Raw genomic sequence first — 22,458 nt, forward strand, 5'->3', positions numbered from 1 at the left:
CGAACCGCTCCAGTGAGAGTTGGAGATCCCGGCCTGATGGAGCCAATAGCACCACATCATCTGCAAAAAGCAGAGATGCAATGCTGAGGTCACCAAACCGGAACCCCTCAACGCCTTGGCTGCGCCTAGAAATTCTGTCCATAAAAATTAGGAACAGAATCGGTGACAAAGGGCAACCTTGGCGGAGTCCAACCCTCACTGGAAACGAATCCGACTTACTGCCGGCAATGCGGACCAGACTCTGGCAACGGTCGCACAGAGACCGAACAGCCCGTATCAGGGGGCCCGGTACCCCGTACTCCCGAAGCACCCCCCACAGGATTCCCCGAGGGACACGGTCGAACGCCTTCTCCAAATCCACAAAACACATGTGGACTGGTTGGGCGAACTCCCACGCACCCTCGAGGATCCTGCTGAGGGTGTAGAGCTGGTCCACTGTTCTACGGCCAGGACGAAAACCACACTGCTCCTCCTGAATCCGAGATTCGACTTCCCGACGGACCCTCCTTTTTTTAGGTACTTCAGTTTTTATTATTAGTTTTATTTATTTTTTTAGATGTAAAAAATATGATGTATTTGTCGATTGTAAGATAAGACAAAAGGACACAAAGTATTCTGTAATAAAGTAAACTAAAATAAGCACTGAAAGCTATCCATCCTAAAGATTTTGTGCACTTGTGTCCCTAATGTTGAACGGCCTTTTTTTTTTTTTTTGGATTCATGAATGAATTTTTAAAAGCACAAGCCCTCCCATCCTTTGTCTTTTTGCCTCCATTCTTCTGACAGACTTACAAAAAAAAACATGAATGGAGTTGTAGTAAAAATCCTTAATAAATCAAGCGTCACAGCCATGAAGGCAGTGGGGGGGGACAATGGCGGCCTTCACAGCGGGCTGTTCTGCTCTCCTGAGAGCGCTGCCTGTACTTGGTGGGGATCGGTTTTGATGAAAAATGAGCTATTGTCTCACTTGCCGTCCCACTGTTGTCGAGCGTGACCGCAGTGCAACAATGCTTTTGGACGCTCGCCCAGCATGCTCATCCATAAAACACAGAAAAGACTGCCGCTCTATCCACGTGGGCAGGTAAGGCACTTTTTTTTTTTTTTTTTGTATGTAGCCATCAGCTAGCTCCATAAGTATTTGGACAGTGACAGTGATGACATCTTGGACCAGCACAATGGATTCGATTTAAAACAAATCAACAATGACGTTTTAATTAAGAGTGTTTATGTTACGTATACTTCTGGACCTACTTTCATTTAAGCCTTATATTTAACTCTCCTGTTTTGTTTTAAAAATCTAAACCATTTTTTAATTAAAAATAATAATAATAACATCATCATCATCATTATCATTATTATTGTTATTGTTATTATTATTATTATTATTATTATTATTATTATTATTATTATTATTATTATTATCATTATTATTATTCCATAAAGTGTTTTGTACTGACTCATGAACATTTATGAGAATTACAATAGGATGGTCATCGTACCACCCTGTGTGATAAATACATGAATTTAAGAGGTGGGGCCAAATGAGATGGTTTCAATAAGTGTTCTTATAGTGTCCCAACATTCAATAAACAACAGAAAAGTGCATTGGCGAATGTGCCTCTTCTTACTCACATGCAAGGGCATTAGAGTAAACGCATACTAGATAAACCCATTTAAAAATGATCACCATAAACCGCAGATTTCCGCATTATAGGTGGGATTTCCATGGCAAACACATGGACACATTTCAAACACACACACAAGCACAAAAAAAAATAAAAATTCTGTGAACTAGCGAGCCATGAAGTTAACTTAGCCTCATGCTTACAATATTGATTTTGGAGAAGATGTGGTAATTTGTGATTGAGTTATTACAGTTTTAAAGGCGAACCACCAAACTTTGATTTCAGGCTGCACGCACACCCGGTGATGTCACGACTTTCAGCGTTACCCATAATAGCTTAACCAATTTCACTTAATTGGTCCGAAAATGACTATTTATTTACTACAAATAATGCATTTTTCTTCCAACGTATAGTGATAATGAAACACTCTTCCACTAAATGACAGAAGCCATCACTCCTACCTTTACTTCATCATGGTTGTTGAGAATGCGGCATTGTTACTGTATTCTGACTAATGATTGACTGACTGACTGACTAAGCTAATGCTAAGCTAATGCTAAGTCAGCATGCTAAGATAATGCTCAGCTAATGCTAAGCAAATGCTATGTTAGCATGCTAACATAATGCTAAGTTAGCTTGCTAAGCTAATGTTAAGTTCATGCTAAGCCAATGCTAAGTTAGCATGGTAAGCCAATGCTAAGTTAATGCTAAGCTAATGCTAAGTTAGTATGCTAATGTTAAGCTAATGCTAACCTGATGCTATGCTAACTTAGCATGCTAAGCTAATGTTAAAATAGCTTATCATGCTAAGTTAATGCTAAGCTACTGCTAAGCTAATTTACCATCTAATTTACATCATTTTAACATATTCAAAACATTCAACTCTTTCTTTTCACTTTAGGCATGATTTTAAGTCTATTAACTACTTGATTCTTCAAACATTATTCCATTTTGGACCTGATTCTTCAAACCTTACCCCATTTTGTTATTCTGCTCTAATTTCTTTATTTATTCACCGATTCACACTGCTCGAACTTTCAATTGTTTGGGTCATTCTGCATCATTCCATGCCATGCAAAATCATTCCAAATCATTCCACAGTTTTTCATTAAGCTTTCAGGCCTTCACACACAATTTCCCCAGAAATGACATTCTCTAGTTTACCTTTATTATAGCGTACACCTAACCTATAAAATCACAACATATGTATAATACATATCCATGTATTGCTTGTGTTTACAAAAAAATAAAAAATAAATGGGAAGAGGAAGGTTGCATATTAAATTGCAATATTGAGATAAAAAAACAAAACATCACATTCTTTTTTAAATCATTCAGTCCTAATCTAATACCCAATTCAAATTTGGTGGTGATCACTGATCAGGTGAATTCCCTAGCACAGAACCAGTAAATGGCTGAAATCCCCTCTCCCTCCCTAAAATGGCATCTTCAAACCATAATGGACTGACTAGCTGTGTATTTTCAAACGTGCTATCAGGATGAACATGTGGAGTTGATTTCTCACACTGGTGGGTGGGTTTGTGTAAATGTGCGTGTTTGTGTGTCATTTGGTTACATCACGTAATTGTTTGCGTCACATTTTGTCATAACTTTTGTATAGCCTTTACAGGACTGTAATGGCTTTTTGACGCATCAAAGAATCTGCTGTGGTACTTGTTTGTATTGTCGCACTGTGAGGTCCGTTTGTTTTCATACTTGCTGGGTCATTGCACCTGTACTGTTTGTTGCCCCACCACGGCTCAACAAACCACATGATAGGTTGTTGTTCCATTTGTCCAGTTAAATATCCATCAAAGGGCTGAAAAATGCTTCATCCTCCTGTTTATATTTGTTCTTTGGTACACCAAAAATGTTCACGGGTCATTTTTTGGTACACCAAAAACATTAACAGGTTAAAGTGACCGGTTTCATGTTTAACCATAATTTAAAAAAATAAAAAATAAAAAATAAAAAAATAAATAAAAGACTCTTCATTCCGCCCCACCTTTTTTTTTTTTGCTCCTTAAGTCACTGCCAGATCAATATATTTACTTCACTTATAAAAAATTATAAAAATATTTTTAAAAGCATACAATATTAGGAATACAAACAGATTTAAAAAATGATACAAACAAGGCCAGCAGGGTTTTTGTATTATAAAGTCAGCTATAAAAACAACATATATGCAATAATGATTTTGAGGCATTGGGTTTATTCCTTTTTTTTCGGATTGGAGATATTTCAAAAAGGTTGGCTGATGATAGTGGTACATAATCATTTATATAACAAAACTATGTTTGACTTACGTCACAGTTTTTGGACTCCCTCTTATGTATTTACTCATACAGACTTTTGTCATTTTAAATGTTTAAATTTATATTTTACAATTATGCAATTTTGGCTGTAGTGATTTTTAATTCACTATTTTTATTTCTATATAATTGAAAAATATATTCTGTTTATATATTTTTTTAAATCAATTGGAAATAGAAAATATAAAAAATGCATCTTTGACTCATATTTTTAGTTATATATTTAGTTCAAGAATTTAAAATAAAAATAAAAATAATAAAATACAGTATGTTTCTAATATACAATGTATATGTAATATTTCAATATTTGTATTATACTGTATAAAAATATTTTGTTTGAATTTAATCATAAATGTTGTGACATATTTACTTTGAAAATTTCCAATTAAAAATATATAAGTAAATGTATAAAATTGTTTTAATAATGTAAACATTTTTTTTTCATTTTATATAAATTTGACACCCCAAGTCATGAAAAATACTTTGGTAAATGGTCAAGGAGGAGACTCCTACGATTGGAATACATGGTTGCCATCTAGTGGCCACAAGTTGCAAGTACAAAAGAAAAAGAAGCAAAATATCTCCAAGTTCTTCATAAAACTGATCTTTATTTCTTAAGCAATGCATTAGATATTCATATAAACTAAACCTTTATGGTACTCACTGTATGACCCCGTGACCTTGACCCCGTGTAAATGATCAACCTTGAACACGCTTATCACTGCGGTAAAAAGCTGAGTCATGTGTCATCTGCTAAGAAGAAGCCGATATAATGTGCACATAGGCGCTATTGTTGCGTGAGTAAGTGCCAGCGAGCGAGTGTGGGAGATTCCCCATGGCGCCCCCTGCAGTGTTGGTAGTTCACTGAGTTGGATTGAGGCATCTAGAGGAAGAGGATGGAGGAGGAGGAAGGAGAAGATGCAGTTAACGTTTCTCTGCTACTGCAAATGACCCTGACGAGGTCTGTCGCTGCTCCGGGCGTGCCCCTGCTCGGACCCCATGACACGGCTGGTTAAGACAAGATAATGTCAAAGATGAAGTCCACCCACCCCCCACCACGCTCTGCAGGCAAAGCTTTGTGCCTTTCTTTGGATGCAAAGTCAAGATTTTAGTGCCCTGATGGGGAAAACCTCATTTGCCACAGCAAGAAGAAGACCTGAGGTGGGATTAAAAACTGCAAAACATAAATTCTACTTTGGGATGTAAGAGTAAAAAAAAAACTGCACAACTGGCTTTGGATTACTGCAATGTCGAGTTTGTTAAGCGTCCACGCCACGTCGTGCTCAATGAGAGTGCAACAGTCTCCAGTGCACTTAGCAGCTGACAAAGGGCCAAACATGCAATGGCGTCACCGTGAAAAGTAGCCCACAGACACACACAAACAGAGTGCACATGTACTGTACACTACTGAACAACATCATTGTGCGCTGCTTTCAACTCAAACTGTGATACAACTGAGCTTGGACTGTCAGGAAGATGAGAAGGATACAGAAGGGTACCAATGACTCATGATTATGAGCAAATTCCATCAATATTATCGACATTAGACCCTGGTCCTCGAGGCCCCCTATCCTGCATGTTTTAGATGTTTCCCTCCTCCAACACACCTGATACATATGATCAGAATCGTTTTCAGGCTTCTGCAGAGCTTGCGGATGTGCTGATCATTTGACTCAGGTGTGTTAGAGGAGGGAACGATCTAAAACATGCAGAATAGTGGCCCTTGAGGAATGCATTTGGAGACCCCTGATCTTGACTCATGTATAGTGTATTGATGTTTTATAATGTTTTAAAAATGTTTTTTTTTTTATCCCTGAGGTCGGAATGACATGATTATTTACAGAGGTAGCCAATAATTGTACACAATTATACTTTAGAATGGCATGAGTCAAGTAAAAGTAAAAAGTATTCCTCCAATTAATTATTAAGTAAGAGTAAGAGCTTGTACGTAGTAAAAAAAAAAAATACCCAAGTACTGAGTAAATACAGTGTTCTCTCGCTATAACACGGTTCACTTTTCGAGGTCTCACCGTTTCATGAGTTTTTTCCAGTGCAATTTAGCAAGCATTTTTTTTTTACAGTACAGTTTTACAGTTCTTTGTTTTACATTTATGAAGGTTTGAACATTGAGAGTGCTTAAAAGAGAATTATGCGAAAATGTAAATTCCTCTAAGAGAAAATTGTATAAAGTGGGTAGTGAGGGGTTTACAGCATTCAAAAATTTTTACAGCATGTAAAAAATAAAGCTGAATAGTTAGCGGATTTCACTTATTGTATTTTTTGGGAATGTAACCCCAGCAATAAATAAGGGAACACTATAGTGACTCATTTCTGATTTATTATTTTATAATCAGCACAGGAACATCATGCGCAACGTCAACTATCGTCATGACATCATCAATTTAAAGGGCCACAACATGAAAAATAAACTTTTTGGAGCTTTTAGCTGTGTTAAAATGCTAATTCCTCACCAAAAACATGACCAAAGTGGTGTTTTCCTCAATTCGCCCATCTCTGAGAAATTCAAGGCCATTCTGCTCTCCAAGCACCAGCCCCACCCAATCTGAGAAAACGAGCTGTTGGCACTCTTTGACGTCATAAGGTGCGGACCCAGCCCTGCACCGCCTCTGCGGACTAAACGCATGCCCACTTTCTCTGAGACCTCCATGGGATAGTGGCAAACGTAGACTTTATCAATAAACATTCTGTCCAAATGAATTCAAAGCAATCAATTATCCTTCACATTTGCAACACCAAAGTGCAATGACTATTGGCTGTCTTAAAATCCCAGAAATGGTTCTGGCTGACACTTGTGTAAACTACAAGTAATACTTTTACACTGTTTAACCTAACTGAAAGAATAATATACTTGTTAGTGTGCTGGCTCTGTAAGCAGCAAGTCCCCGGTTCCAAACCAGCTCAGGTGTGTTTTTTTTCCTTCTTCTTCCCTCTCCTCCACAATTTCTTGCGGCAAGGAGCCGTTTTGTTTCAAATGTTTATTGAAGAATTGATGGTTTGCATTCAGAGGAGTGCTCAAACGCATAGCTCCAAAAGCAGACTGCAGTCGGTTCGCCGGGGGCGCGACCTTTTTCAAGCTATTTGAGCTGGTCTTAAATGCCTAGCACCTTGGACGGCTATATTTGTGGCGGTCAAGTATCAGCTTTTGGGGCAGCACTTAAAAGTATAGTCAAGGTATAGTCATGGCACACTCTCAGGGAGGGTGTTTCACTGATGCTAGTGGGTGCTATGGCCCCGTCAGAAATGAGCATAGTATAGCCATAGTTAAGCCCCTACAACATCCATCCATCCATCCATCCATCCATCCATTTTCTTGACCACTTATTCCTCATAAGGGTCGCGGGGGGTGCTGGAGTCTATCTCAGCTGGCTTTGGGCATTAGGCAGGGTACACCCTGGACTAGTTGCCAGCCAATCGCAGGGCACACAGAGATGAACAACCACCCTCACAAACACACCTATTGACAATTCCGAGCACTCAATTAACCGGCCATGCATGTCTTTGGAATGTGGGAGGAGACTGGAGTACCCGGAGAAGACCCACGCAGGCACGGGGAGAACATGCAAACTTCCACCCAGGAAGGCCGGAGCCTGGACTCGAACCCGAGTCCTCAGGACTTGGAGGCCGACGTGTTAACCCCTACATTTTATTTGATATTGTAAAATATAAAAAAAAATTATGCATTGTTTTCTTAGCGGGCGGCACGGTGACCGAGTGGTTAGCACGTCCGCCTCCCAGTTCTGAGGACTCCGGTTCGAGTCCAGGCTCCGGCCTTCCTGGGTGGAGTGTGCATGTTCTCCCCGTGCCCGCGTGGGTCTTCTCCGGGTACTCCGGTCTCCTCGTCCATTCCAAAGACATGCATGGCAGGTTAATTGGGCGCTCCGAATTGTCCCGAGGTGTGTGTGTGTGCGTGTGGATGGTTGTTCGTCTCTGTGTGCCCAGCGATTGGCTGGCAACCAGTCCAGGGTGTCCCCTGCCTACTGCCCAGAGCCAGCTGAGATAGGCGCCAGCACCCCCCGCGACCCTTGTGAGGAATAAGCGGTCAAGAAAATGGATGGATGTTTTCTAAGCCCCGCTATCGACGTTTTGTCACTCTGTGGCATCGACTGCCTCCTTATTGCCATAGCGCACTTTGCCGATTGCACTAAGTGCTGCTTGCCACATTACCTTGTCGTACCACTATTTCCGACTCCCACTTTTGTTGATACTTATGTAAGTTCTCCAGTCCAAACATTGACGGTTCACTTTTTTTTTTTTTTTTTTTACAAATTGCCACTAAATTCCCCAGATATGTCAGCAGGTTGAACACTGACTCGGCATGGTGGCTCCCATTGTCTTTTTGGGTGGGAGATTTATAACAGCGACACACTCACGCATGAAGCCAGTAGCCGGGCTCATGTGCGCGAGACGCAGCGCAAGTTTGCCGGCGCCCACCTCAAGGCTTTTTTCATCTCCGTCGCTTCAGTGGAGCCGGGCCTTAGTCAAACTGGCACGGGACGCGCTGGGCCCGCGGGTAGGATAGGCTTGGCTGAGAAAAAGAGGAGCCAGATGAACAAATGAGATAGGACTGCCACCACTCTCAGGCAGCCTATGGGATAGCCCCCCCCCACCCACACACACCCCAACCCCGCGACCCCGCCCCTCCCACCCACACCACAGCACTTTAATGACAGTGCCACACAGCACAGGCGGCGCAAGAGCAGTTGCATGTTTTCGGTCTGGTGTCTTGTGTCACTCTTTTCTCTGAGGGGGGGTGGCAAAGAGGTTGGGGGGGGGGGGGGCATTTCCGAGTCACATGGGGGCAGCTCGATCTCTTACATAAACGCAGACCTCCACAGCCCCGCAGTCTGCTCGCATCAACTCTGCTCGGCGCAGCCGTTTGGTTTGGAAAAAAAAAGAAGAACAAAAAAAAGATTGTGATGTGATAGTGGCGGCCAAGGAGAGTTGTTGACATCTTCACTCGGCAACGCTGCCAACCCTCACAGCTTACACTGACCTCTTAAAGGTGAAACACGCTTGAATAATACAACAATGCCGAGGTCTGTTTTCTATTGGATCGTTTTAAAAACGTCACTCGCACAGATTTGGTCTTAGTCTGACTTTAGTCTCATGATATTACAACTTTTTTTTCTAAAAAAGAAATCCAACTTTATTCACCAATTTTATGACTTCAGTCATAACATTCTGACTTTTCCTGGAAAAAAATGCCGTAATATCTCAAATGTTTCAACACTTTCAGACATAGATTTTATTTTCTGGTAATACCACAAAGTTTTTTTCTCATAAAATTACAACATTTTTCTGCAAAGCATTATGAATTGATCTTAATATTGGTTGTAAGAACCTTTTTAGAATGACTTTTACTCAAAGAAATTCAACTTTATTCTAACGTTTTATCAAGATAACTTTAATCTTCCAATGTTCTGACTTTTTATTCATAGCAGACTTTTTCCTCATAACATTCTGACTTTGATGTAACACTAAGTTTTTCCTCATTAGGTTTCCTACCTACCTACGATCTAACATTCCAACATTATCTCATAATATCACGACTGCACTTTTGTAACTTTACATATTTTTTCAATTGTAATTGTTTTTTCTTATTTATTTATGTATTTATTTATTTTTGTATTTATCTTGTCCCCCCCACCCCACCCCCCCAACAATGTTTTTTTTTTTTTCCCCCCTTGCCCTTTTGTGGTTTGATCAGGGGATGTCGTTGCTATTTGTCAACTGTGGGCATGTGAAGCCCTTTGAGACTTTTGTTTGATTAAGGGCTATATAAATAAACTTGACTTGACTTGACTTGTAACATTAACAGTATTTTAGAAGAAATTAACACTATATTGTTTTAACATTTTTCATCATGAATGTTGTTATTATTATTCTCGTAACATTCCGGCATTTGTTTTTTTTCAGTTTTTGTTTTTTCTTTCTTAACATTTCAACTTTAATTACCTCAAGATTCTGAGTTATTACTTGTCATGTGGAATGATGTCCTACTTTTCTCATAAAATTGCTACTTTATTATCGCAACACTACAAATTTTTCCTTGAAACAGCAAGACTTTTTTCTCATGTTACAACTTTATTGTTTCTTAATTCTAACTTTTATGACATAACATTTTGAGGTTTAAAAATATCTTAAAGAACCTTGACTTTATTCTTAAATTATTAACTTCTTGCAGCTTTTTTTCAGTTAACATTGTAACTTTTTTGTCAGACGATTGAGCCATTTTTTTCTTTACAATATTAGGCTGTACAGTATTTTGATTAATATCGGGCTTTTTTGTAACCTTATGACTGGTTTTCCCCCTTGTAACAGTAGGACTTTCTCATAACATTACAACTTTTTTTCTCCGTTACAATTTTTTCTCCTCATGAATGTATTGTAGTAACTTTGTGACTTTTTTTTTACTAGCACTTTATTCTTGTAACATTATTCTGATTAATATTGCGTTTGTGGAATATTAGTTAAGTATCAAAATTCACCAATTTTTATCCATCTAAGGCATCGGCCATTTTGATTGAAGATGACATCACAGTTGCTCAAGTAATAACCAATCACGGTTTTCTGAAGCTGAGCCGTGATTGGTCGTTACCTGAGCCCTGAGCAACTGCGATGTTATCTTCAGCCGACCCCTGAGATGGATTAATATGGGTGAATTTTTATGCTTAACTCATATTCCACAAACACAATATTAATCAGAATGCCATGGTCAGACTAGTGGGGCTGCATATTATTGTAAAAAAAAAAAAAAAAAAAAAAAAAACTCTACAGATTACTTTCATACTATTATCACATTTTTCAAAAGAAAAGGTATTTTTTGTCAATACTAATAAAAATTCTGATGAATTATAATTTTATCTAAAAAATGTTCAAAATGTATTATTGTCATTCTCAAAGAAATAGATCTTTGCTATCATATTCTAACTTTTTTTCTCTGAGCAATAAAACTTTTAATATGACTTTGTGCTTTGAAAAAATACAACTTTATTCTCTTCGCATACTGTAGAAAGATAGGTAATGTAGCTCAATGTTTATTAAGTTAAGGCACTTAATTTGCATGTTTACTGTATCTGTCACTCTAGCAGGCATTGGTAAATGAACAATGACACATTTACTGTATTGCAGCATACTTTATGATCTCTGACGACACACCGAGCCACGGCGTAGTGGTTGGTTATTTACTGAGACAGACAGATAGGAGATAGCGAGAGCAAGAATTATACACACTACCATAACAAATAAATTTCTGTTTTAGATGTCACACCCAAATATAACCTTATGAATATTAAAGAGTGCCGTTTGGCTGTCGCATGTTGCCAGACCTTGGATGGCGAGCAATGTCAGAGCATGTCTTACAGGAGAAAGGCTGCGGGCGCTTCAATCAATAGTTATCAACATGAAGCACACTGTCCCAAAGCAAGAACAGCTCGAATTATCTGAGGACACCAGGGCGACCGGCTCTGTTGTCATTGCTCGGAATCTGCTGCTGGTTTGCTTTCAAGCTTGCTGACTTTTGAATGTTTGGAGATAGTCTGAGAAACTAGTTCAATGATTGGCCACAAAATTAGGTGCAGCTGCAATTTCTAATGAATACAAGATAATCCCTCCGTTAGGTTTCTTTCTGAAGGGCATCAATGATGTTCCATGGCCATTTTGATTATCCAAAAGTGTCATGTGTACATTAAAAAGGCTTACATATCAAACAGAATTGTTTTGTGTTACATTTTACACTTACATTTGTCTTTTAACATTGGAGTTATGTTAACAAAATGACATATGACATCTCTTCTGGGTCAAGACAAAATAATTTGCGGGTTTTCGCTATTTGTGTCAGGGCTCCGTCCCTCACCCCTGCAAATAGCAAGAGGTCACTGTACATCTTGTATAGATTCTACAGGTGAAAGGTGAAGTCAGTGACGTCTAATGGCAAGTGTTTCATGTTTTGTGACCCCCACATATATTGTAACTCTTACAACAACAACAACAACAACAATAATAATAATAATAATAATAATAATAAGAAGAAGAAGAAGAAGAAGAAGAAGAAGAAGAAGAAGAAGAAGAAGAAGAAGAAGAAGAAGAAGAAGAAGAAGAAGAAGAAGAAGAAGAAGAAGAAGAAGAAGAAGAAGAAGAAGAAGAAGAAGAAGAAGAAGAAGAAGAAGAAGAAGAAGAAGAAGAAGAAGAAGAAGAAGAAGAAGAAGAAGAAGAAGAAGAAGAATTCCTACAAAAACAATAATAATAATAATACCACGTCTTCACTAGTAATATAGTTACTAACATAGTTACCTTACAGAAAAGACCCAAAAAAATAAAAATAAATATTTGGATACATTTCAAGAAAACAAATCTATTACAACTTTTTAGAATTCATTTAGTTTGTTGATCACAAGTTGTTGTTTTTTTAAATAAAATTAAATAAATAAAAATATATATAATCACAAAAAAAACTACACAAAAAACAATTGTCTTGGAGACACGTATAATTTTATTTCCTATTATTTAATTAAGCAGACTGATATTTGTATAGAGCAATACTTTTATGTTTGGTTTAAGAAAAATTCCCAATAAATTTAACAAGTTATCAGAAGAAGAAAGATGTATGCAGTGTTATTTACTTTTAATCTGGTAAATTACTCATTATAGCAGGCATTTCTGCAATCCAACTAGAAATAATAATAATAATAATAATAATAATAATAATAACAATAACAATAAGATGAAGAAGAAGAAGAAGAAGAAGAAGAAGAAGAAGAAGAAGAAGAAGAAGAAGAAGAAATAGAAGAAGAAGAAGAAGAAGAAGAAGAAGAAGAAGAAGAAGAAATAGAAGAAGAAGAAGAAGAAGAAGAAGAAGAAATAGAAGAAGAAGAAGAAGAAGAAGAAGAAGAAATAGAAGAAGAAGAAGAAGAAGAAGAATTCCTACAAAAACAATAGGGCCTCGCAGCAGCACCGCCGCTGCTGCTGCTCGGGCCCTAATAATAATAATGTATTCAAATTAGACTCAATTGTAGATTTTTTTATGTAAAAAAAAATTAATTTGATTTTCTTTATTATATCAAATTGACTTTGATGCAATTCCAATGAAAAATTGTCAATCATAAGAATGTCATATGGAATTTTCTATGGTCAGTTCATGGTGAAATAAAAGGTTAACGGCTACTGTATCTGTCAAATAGCGCTATTTAAAGCGAGGATGTTCGTGTCAGTATCATGTTTCATTAAATCACTGCGACCTGCGAGTGCTAATTGTCCATCACAGCCAGCCACTTCCACTCACTGTCGAGGAATGCTTACTCAAAGTGACGTTGACTTTGAGTGCCTCCAATGTTCACTTATCAGCCATCTGCGTCATTTGGAGGAGGCAAAGATTTTGGAAGAAGCAGCAGGGGGGGAAAAAAAAAAAGTGTTAAAAGTTGTAGGGGAGGAAGAAAATATATTTTAAAAAGCTAAACACGTGCTTATTTGTCCCTGCGGGATTGCACATGTCCAAATCCCCAATGCTCACTCCAGCAGCATCCCCTGTCTTCTTACCAGGGGTGCTAGCTACGCCACATCTCCTCCGTCACATGGAGAGGGCAGGCTGCGAGGCGAGGAGTCCTGCAGGCCCATATGGCTTTTCTTTGGACTGGAAACTACTCAGACAGCACTAAGATCCTCTCGTCTTGTTGCTTCTTCTCGGATAAAACCGAGACAATGATGCTGACAGGATGTTAAAGTTAATCTCTGTATAGTTGTGTTTCAATATTTGCAAATTGCATTTTTTTGTGTGTGTGTAACCTATCTTCTGTTATTCACTGAAAAACTTGTTTGTTCGCCGTTTGTGTCTTCAGGTCAAAGCAACAATCAAGTGTTACTTTGGTGCTAACTTGTGGAATCTTGGTGTTGCGGTTGTTAGGTTTAAAGACATTACATCACGGTAGTTTAAGCACTTCCAACAGTTAACGAGAGGCATATAATGATTAAATCTTTCCTTTGACACCACCACCAAGTTTTTATGAAATATTAGGTGTTTTGCTGGTTACTTTTCTAACGCAGAAGTAAAACGCCTGGTTCAGTAAAACCCCGCCTCTCCCTGTGTGATTGCCGCGCCCCTGGCGAGCCGACTGAGGTCTGCTGTTGGAATTCTGCGTTTGAGCACTCCTCAATGCAAGCCATCAATTCTTCAATAAACATTTGAAACAAAACTGCTCCTTGCCACAAGGAATCGTGACGGAGGAGGGGAGGAGAGGGAAGAAAGGAGAGGAAAGAAGTAGGAGGGGAAAAAATACCTGAGCTGGTCTCGAACCAGGGACTTGCTGTATACAGAGCAAGCACTCCAACTACTATATGGTGATTGGAGAGCAGAATGACCTAGAATTTCTCAGAGAGTGGCGAATGGAGGAAAACACCACTTCAGTTATGTGTTTGGTGAGGAATTAACATTTTAACATGACTAAAAGCTCCAAAAAGTTGATTTTTCATCTTGCTGTCCCTTTAATTCATTGATAGTGTTTTTGAGAGGTACTCTTTTGTTGGCGGTACGTTAATGGACCCACTGCACAGTCAACAGTGAAAATGAAAGCATGTTTCTGCTTCTCACCCATGTAGCTACTAATATCCGCATTGTTTACATTGCTGTTAAAAGTTGTCTTCCCTAACATTTATTATTGTGTATAAATGCCAACAGATAAGTTTAACGACTTTATAACACTTTCTGTTAAGTGCTATTATGCGAGCAGTGCTAGCACGTTATTTAGGCTAATATACGACCTGATACCAATGATGAGCTTCATGTGAATTTTTTTGGGAGCGAATAACCTAACTGCTGAATACAGTTATGTCACATGGGTTTATTATTGTGCACATGCTAGATGTATGAGCCTTTCGATTTTAAGTGCTTTGCTGCCATCTTGTGGCATCTGTATATACAATTACAGAACCCCTTTAGGTGGGCCTCAATTAATCGCGAAGGCGAGTCATCATTAAGGGTTATTGAGGATCATGCACGAGTAACATTTGAGCATTTTATGGTGACCGTGACGATGGCCAGATACAAGCCAGACACTAAACCGCCATCTATTAATTTGACTTTTGAAGGATCCCTTCCCGAATATGACAGCGAAGCAAGGATACGCTCTGTTATCTGTCCATGCTCCTGAATGGAAGATGTAAATATTATCATTACTACATGTGACTGAGCGGATCTGCACTAAAGCCACTCATGGCTCTAAAATATTTTTGTACTCAAACATGTTTAATTTTTTTTTTTAAGTCACTCTTCTTCACTCCCAAAATTATACCCCACTTCATCACACTCAAAACATTTGGCCTTGATCAATTCTTGTTCGCTGCTATATTAAAGTGCTGTGTTTACAGGGAATCAGCCAAACGCCATGCTCTGCCCGCACGCATTGTCAACAACGCAAACGTTTTGCAATTAAGCCGTTGTTCATCTGACTAATGTATGCGGTTCCATTTTGGGAGCAATTGGACAAAATCTCAGGGAGTATGCCTCAGAAATGGCCAAGCTGACCCTAAAATGGCCGCTTACAACCAAAATAGCAGACTTCCTGTTTGTGTATCTTTTCAACCAGTGGCTCTTTATGACTTGACCCTGATGACAAAATGCATGTATTGAGTGACTCTAGAAGAAATACAACTTTATTCTCGTGAACTACAACTTTAATTGTCCAAAAGAAGCACTATTCATTCTTGTAATACTGCCTCATAGAAATACCACTTCAATCTTCTAATAATACTTGTCTGAAAAATATGTTGACGCTTCATTCTTCAACCACAACAATAATCTTGTTTTTAAATGCCTAACTTTATTTTTGATGACTATGACTCTTTAATTGAGTCATCAGATCGCACAGGTGTCACTGTAGTCAATGTGAGTGGCGTAAGGCGTAAGCCAAAAGGAGACAGAGACAGGAAGAGAGAGAGCAAGAGAGCGAGGTATACATACAGAGAGAGGAGGAGATAGAGCAAGGAACCCTCATCATCTGCGTTACAAATGTTGCACATGAGCGCCGAGTGTGTGGGGATGAACACGCTCCCTCACGTCGGTGTTGATTTCATTCTGCACTACCATATTCTCACATCTCAACTCTTGGATGAGGGTATCTTGCCAGAGGAGGATTTATTTATTTTTTCTCTTGTTCTTCATTTTTATTATTTAATAAGACTTCCTACATGCTCTGAAAGCTGGTGTTATAGAATCCAGACAAGAGTCAGAATGTGAGGAAGCAAAACTGATCCAAAAAGAAAGTTGAACGTGTTGTTTTGAGGCTTTGAAGATAGAACAGAGGGGTCTAGGACTTTAGGATGGAGGTGGTGATCTACGCCTCAGATTGGGCAGGGGACCAAAAAGGGGACCTTTAGGACGGGATATGCATTTGCCACTTCTCCAGGTGGGTTTTTTGTTGTTGTTTTTTTGACATATCATATAATGCCATAACTAATTGAAATGGGCATAGGCAGACGTCTTTGTAAAAATCTGCTGTAAATGCAAAGCCAGATAGATTACTGCAGTTAAGTAAGACTATATGTATACATGTATATGTTGATCATAAAATGTCAAAATAAATTAGTGCACATATACGCTATAGTTGTGTAGGCAGCTACTTAGACCCAATGCAACGACTGTATTTCATATGACAATTTTTGGCATGGCTATCATTTGTATTGGTGAACCGCACTGCATCACACAGACCTAATATTTTGGTTTCCTAATTTCGAACATGGGTGAGGCAAAAGGTTAACACCTTTATTTTTCATATCAGTAAATTGTAATAGTAATCAGTAAATTGTAAAGCGCTACTAATCAGTGCGAACAGTGAATGTAAGATGTTTTATGTATTTTTTTTAAATTAAAAATGTAATTTATATTATATTATTTTTTTTTTAAATAAGTTTAATTAGTTATTTTATGTAATTAAAATATCAAACAATGTTACAGATGACCTTGAAAGAAATGTTGAGAAGGAAATTACGGGAAAAAATCTTGAATATAATCATTTTCATAAAAACATTCTTTTCTATAATTGTCACAAATTTCATCAAGTATGTTTTAATAAGAACACCACAAAACATTTTTTTTGCAAGACAGCATGTGATCATTTCATTCTCAAGTTCATTTTAGAGTGATATAGTAATAGTTTAAATGAATCAAACCTCTCCTTGCACCTGTTTAGAGTGACATCAGTTGACCTACAGTACAACATACTCATTTTAAAGGCGTAATTTGAATGGAAGTATTCATAGCGAAGGCAGCCCCTCATGTCATGTCATGCCATCCGGAGGCACACTTACCCACCATTGGTGCCATCTGTCTCCACGAGGCCAAAATCTTCCCCAGTGTCGGCAGTGCTGGATCATGAGGGGGAGTGCAGGGATGGGGGGAGGGATGGTCACGGCAGATCCAGTCCTGTTCCCTCAGATGGCAGGAGAGATGGTACATCCCACGTCGGGGAGCGCGGGGCGCCATGAACTCAAGGGGGGGGGGGGGGGGGGGCTCATCATGGCATCAAAGACACTGTGAAGAGAACGCCGGACAAATATTTGTGTCCATTGCTAAAAAGGTTACACACATTCGCAAAGACTACTACTTTTTGTCCTTAGGGTCCACATTTGATAAGTAAAATGGAAATGTATCAGGTCATTCATTGAAATTGAGCAAGTAAAATATTTAAAATATTTTTTTAATAAATAATGCCATTATTTCTTAAGTTGCATTAATGATAATTAATTTAATTATAATTAATTAATCGGTGAGCAGCAGAACCCTTGGCCGACTGGTTAGCACAGCCGGTTCACAGTTCAGAGGTCATAAGTTCGTTTCTGCCCTTTGGCCTTCATGTGTGAAGTTTGCATGTTATCCACATACTTGCTTGGGTTTTCTCCAGGTATCTCTGGTTTCCTCACACATTCTAAAAACACGCATGTTAGGCTCATTGAAGACTCTAAATGGTCCTTAGGTGTGAATGTGAATTGTTATCTATATTTTTCTATAAGTACCCTGCAATTGGCTGGTCACCAGTCCAGGGTGTACCCTACATCTCGGCCAAAGTCAGCTGGGATAGGCAGATGAGAATAAGTAGTACTGAAAATGGACGGATGAATAATTACTGTTATTTAATAAAATAAAATAAAAATAATGATAACAATTAAAAGAATAATAATAAAGATAATAATAATAATAATAATAATAATAATATAATATATATTTGTATTATTTACTGCAATCAATCAAGTAATTATTGAATAAGAAAAAAATATATAAAAACACATTAAAATTAATAAATATATTTAAATTAACCAATTTTAGAGGGGTAAAAAAAAAACATGCAAAATGAATAGAATTCCCTCTTGAGGGATTATCATGTACATATTAGGGCCATATATACATATGAGTGGGGGAGAAAAACGCCGGAGAAAAAAAATTCAGAAACTTACGACAAATACACGTAGCGTAGCTATAGTCTAATGTGAGGATTCGTTGGTGGTTCGTGGGACAATGTAAATAACATGAAAAGACAGGATGGAGACGAATACATTTTTAATTTAATCTTTACGCGTCATACATGGCAGCTAGAGCAAAAACACTTCCTGATCCCATATCAGCTGACTAACACTAACCAATCAGAAGCTAGCATACTTTAGGTAAATGCAAGTGAATGACGGAGAGCAGCAGATTCGACCCATCAACTCAGATTCATCCATCCATTTCCTTGATCGCTTAATCCTCACAAGGGTTGCGGGGGGTGCTGGAGCCTATCTCAGCTGGCTTTGGGCAGTAGGTGGGGGTATACCCGCAAAATTACAACACATTAAAGCATTTGGATGTAACAGAACATAAAAACAACAGCTTTTTCTAATCCAGAAGACAAAACTCGATTTCACGATTTAACAAATTTTCAACTATTCGATTTTTTAAAATGACAATGTATCGAATTAATTCGATTTATTGCCCAGCCCTAACCCCTATGATTCACTGTTCAAACAGTAATGTTGGCAAGCTGAACTGGTCTGCTTGATAGAAGCATGGCTATAAAGAGACTGTGAGGTTCCCTGTCTCTGGTTTTTGCTGTCCTACTGTAAAGCCCGTATGTCACTGAGTGGCGCAGGCTTGCGAGGGTGCACGCAAATAGTGAGTGTTGCTTTTTCAGTACGTAGGCTTTTCTTGTTTGCCATCAAAATTTCTGTTCAAAATTTGATGGCAACAAGAAAAACGGTTTGAGAGCATAGATGGTTTGAGTTTCTGGCAAGTGTTTTTGCATCATTTGCACAAGCCTGGTTGAAATCACTTGATTTTAAGGTGGCGGTTCAGTCTCATGCAAATGAGCTGCTGCTCATTCTGCCCCCCGTAACAACTTTTGCTTCCAACAGACTCTTGCTATGGAGTGAAAAATGGTGGTTCTTCAACCTAGCTTCACGACTCATGAAGCCCATTCATTGTTACAAAATTCAGAACAGACTGCTTACAGACGATTTCAGAAATAGGCAACTTGCTAAAGATTTACTTAGTTGTAGAGTTGCACACATGTACATTAGGAAGAGAGACAACTATTTGTAAACAGGCAATTGGAAAGACCATGTATCAGAACATGTCCACTTTTGGTGGAAAACAAGAACCTGAACGTAAAGTACAGGCAGTCAAGTCATGACTCTCAATCTTGAATTAGCTTTCACTGTCTGTCACATCCGTTTTACTCAGATAATGCATGTGAACCTCAGAAATTCCAGAACCCAAGCCAAGTCCTTATTGCTACTGCCCTAACTGGATTTATTTAAACTGTGGATGAGAGACAAATCCACCAAAGACCAAACGGTCACGATAGTTCAAACTGTGAGATCAGGAATTGGGCACAGGCAATAGATCCTACCCCTCCTTACATTTAATGATTCAATTTGGTTTCCTTTCTCCACAGACTCTAGTTGAAAAGCCATCGAGGGCAACATGAGTTGGAGCTTCCTCACTCGTCTGCTCGAAGAGATCCACAACCACTCCACATTTGTGGGCAAAGTATGGCTGACTGTGCTGATCATTTTCCGAATCGTGCTCACAGCAGTCGGAGGGGAGTCCATCTACTCAGACGAGCAGACCAAGTTCACCTGCAACACCAAGCAGCCGGGCTGTGACAACGTGTGCTACGATGCCTTTGCGCCCCTCTCGCACGTGCGCTTCTGGGTCTTCCAGATCATTATGATCTCCACACCCTCCATCATGTACATGGGCTACGCGATCCACAAGATCGCTCGATCGTCGGAGCAGGAGCAACAGAGGGGTCACAGGGTCCGCAAAAAGCCGCCGGCTCCCTCGAGATGGCGGGGAAGCCACCATCTGGAGGACGTCTTGGAGGGAGAGGATGACGACGCGGAACCGATGATCTACGAAGACACGCTGGAGGGTCCGGAGACCAAACCTGAGCTGGTGAGCGGCACTTGTAAAGAGCAACCAAAGCATGACGGTCGGCGAAGAATCCTTCAAGAGGGGCTGATGCGGATCTATGTTCTTCAACTCTTGTCACGAGCCATTTTTGAGATCGCTTTCCTCGCGGGACAGTACCTCCTGTACGGCTTTCGAGTTAGTCCATCCTTTGTGTGCAACAGGGTCCCCTGTCCACACCGTGTGGACTGCTTCATCTCCAGGCCCACCGAGAAAACAATCTTCCTCCTCATCATGTATGTGGTGAGCTGCCTCTGCCTCATCTTGAACGTGTGCGAGATGCTTCACCTGGGAATCGGCACTTTTCGAGACACTCTGCGCCTCAAGAAAAACCGGGGTAGGCGGGGCTTCGGCTACCCGTTCTCCCGCAACATCCCAGCCTCCCCTCCTGGATACAACCTTGTGATGAAGACAGACAAGCCTAGCAGGATGCCTAACAGCCTCATCGCCACCCACGAGGAGAACATGGCCAACGTGGCCCAGGAGCAGCAGTGCACCAGCCCAGATGAGAACATCCCCGCCGACCTGGCGAGCCTTCACCGCCACTTGAGGGTGGCCCAGGAGCAGCTGGACATGGCCTTTCAAACGTACCAAACAAAAAATCACCAGCAGACCTCCAGAACCAGCAGTCCCGTGTCCGGGGGGACTATGATGGAGCAAAATCGAGTCAACACAGTCCAGGAGAAGCAAGGTGCCAGGCCCAAGTCGGCCACGGAGAAGGCTGCCACCATTGTAAAAAATGGAAAAACTTCTGTCTGGATATAAAAATATTTTGTGTTTTAACAGTTATATCTTAAAGACTCAGCACATGAAGACCTGTGCTACTTTGGACAACAATCAGACCATTTAGGATTACTCAACGTACCGGATTTTAGAGCTTAAAAAAACACACACACACCAAGAAACTGAGAATTGTCTGTTACGTTCCAGTGTCATTTTGTGCTTGAACATATGCCTAGTTAGTTACATCTCTAACTCGACTAATTCATCAGAACAGAACCCAGGAGAGTTCCAAGCTATTTATTGACTGTTGCTAAAATGGATTCATTAGCTGATTTCTTGGGAAGCATGACTGCTGATTGTTGTTGGAAAGAATGGTATTTAATATGAATGGTTTTGTTTTGATAGTATGGATAATATGAATGAGAGTTGCTGGAAGCAGATTAAATATGACATGCTTTGATAAAGAATCATCGCGTCCCGGAACGCGCTCCTTCTAACAGATCCATTCATTTTCAGTCATTGCATGTTTACGATCACCCCCCACCAACCCACCACCACCCGCAAAAAAAAAAAAAAAAAAAATCAATATCACATTTTATAAACAAGATAAACGGTTATTTTATATCAAACGTTTTTTTTGTTATCAAAAGACGACGCATGCTTTACATAGGTTACAATAGAAAACTCACGTTTAGCGATGAAACTACAGGTTTATGATTAGGCATGTTGAGTCTCAAAATTGTGTGTTTTTAAAATGGATTTTAACATTTAATCCTGCCTTCACGTTTATCATTCATCAAAGTGCCTCAAACTTTTCAAGACTGTTCTCATATTTTATTCTGGAAAACGAAAATAAAGTTATTGGTAAACTCTGTGTTTCACACAAAGACTTTTTTTTTTTTTTTTTTAGAAGAGTTTGACATTTAAAGGAAACAATTTAAAATAGGGGTTTGACCGGTTAGCGTCTCACAGTTCAGAGGTTGTGGGTTCAAATCCAGGCTCTATTCTTCCTGTGTGGCGTCAGTATGGTTTTTTTTCCATGCCTTTGTGGGTTTTCTCAAGATACGTACTTCGGCTTGCTCGCACATTCCAAAAACATGTCTGGTAGGTTAATTGAAGACTATAAATTGTTGGTAGGTGTGTGAGTGTGAATGGTTGTTTGTGCTCTTCAATTGGCTGGGGACCAGCTCAGGGTCTACCCCACCCAAAGTCAGCAGTGATAGGCTCCAGCACACCAACGACTCCAGTGGATACACCAAGGGCTAGAGGATGGATGAATTTAAAACAATTCCCAGGTTTCTTAAGTAGGGATGTGCAATAATGCTATTTTCAACCGATACTGATA

At 39.4% G+C, this 22,458-nt stretch overlaps 2 protein-coding genes across 4 annotated transcripts in view; one reads left to right on the forward strand and one right to left on the reverse strand.

Moving 5' to 3' along the window:
• The window catches only part of LOC144017271 (coiled-coil domain-containing protein 13-like), a 43,667-nt gene that overhangs the window by 19,343 nt on the left and 1,866 nt on the right, over positions 1-22,458 (reverse strand). For both annotated transcript variants that reach the window (XM_077518655.1, XM_077518646.1), the window contains exon 2: positions 17,255-17,477. In XM_077518655.1, coding sequence (XP_077374781.1) covers positions 17,255-17,429 — 175 coding nt within the window. In that variant the 5' untranslated portion in view covers positions 17,430-17,477. The remainder of the gene's footprint in view (positions 1-17,254; positions 17,478-22,458) is intronic.
• Positions 981-21,919, forward strand: gjc2 (gap junction protein gamma 2). Of its 2 annotated transcripts, none has more exons than XM_077518701.1 (2): positions 981-1,081; positions 19,873-21,919. In XM_077518701.1, exon 2 carries the CDS (start codon positions 19,902-19,904, stop codon positions 21,153-21,155), a length of 1,254 nt encoding a protein of 417 aa, XP_077374827.1. In that variant the 5' UTR covers positions 981-1,081; positions 19,873-19,901; the 3' UTR covers positions 21,156-21,919. The 2 variants fall into 2 exon arrangements, with proteins under 2 accessions (XP_077374827.1, XP_077374838.1); XM_077518712.1 differs by lacking the exon at positions 981-1,081 and adding an exon at positions 15,943-16,353.

The sequence above is a fragment of the Festucalex cinctus genome, chromosome 1, assembly GCF_051991245.1.
Source record: "Festucalex cinctus isolate MCC-2025b chromosome 1, RoL_Fcin_1.0, whole genome shotgun sequence".
NCBI classification, from domain to species: Eukaryota; Metazoa; Chordata; class Actinopteri; order Syngnathiformes; family Syngnathidae; genus Festucalex; species Festucalex cinctus.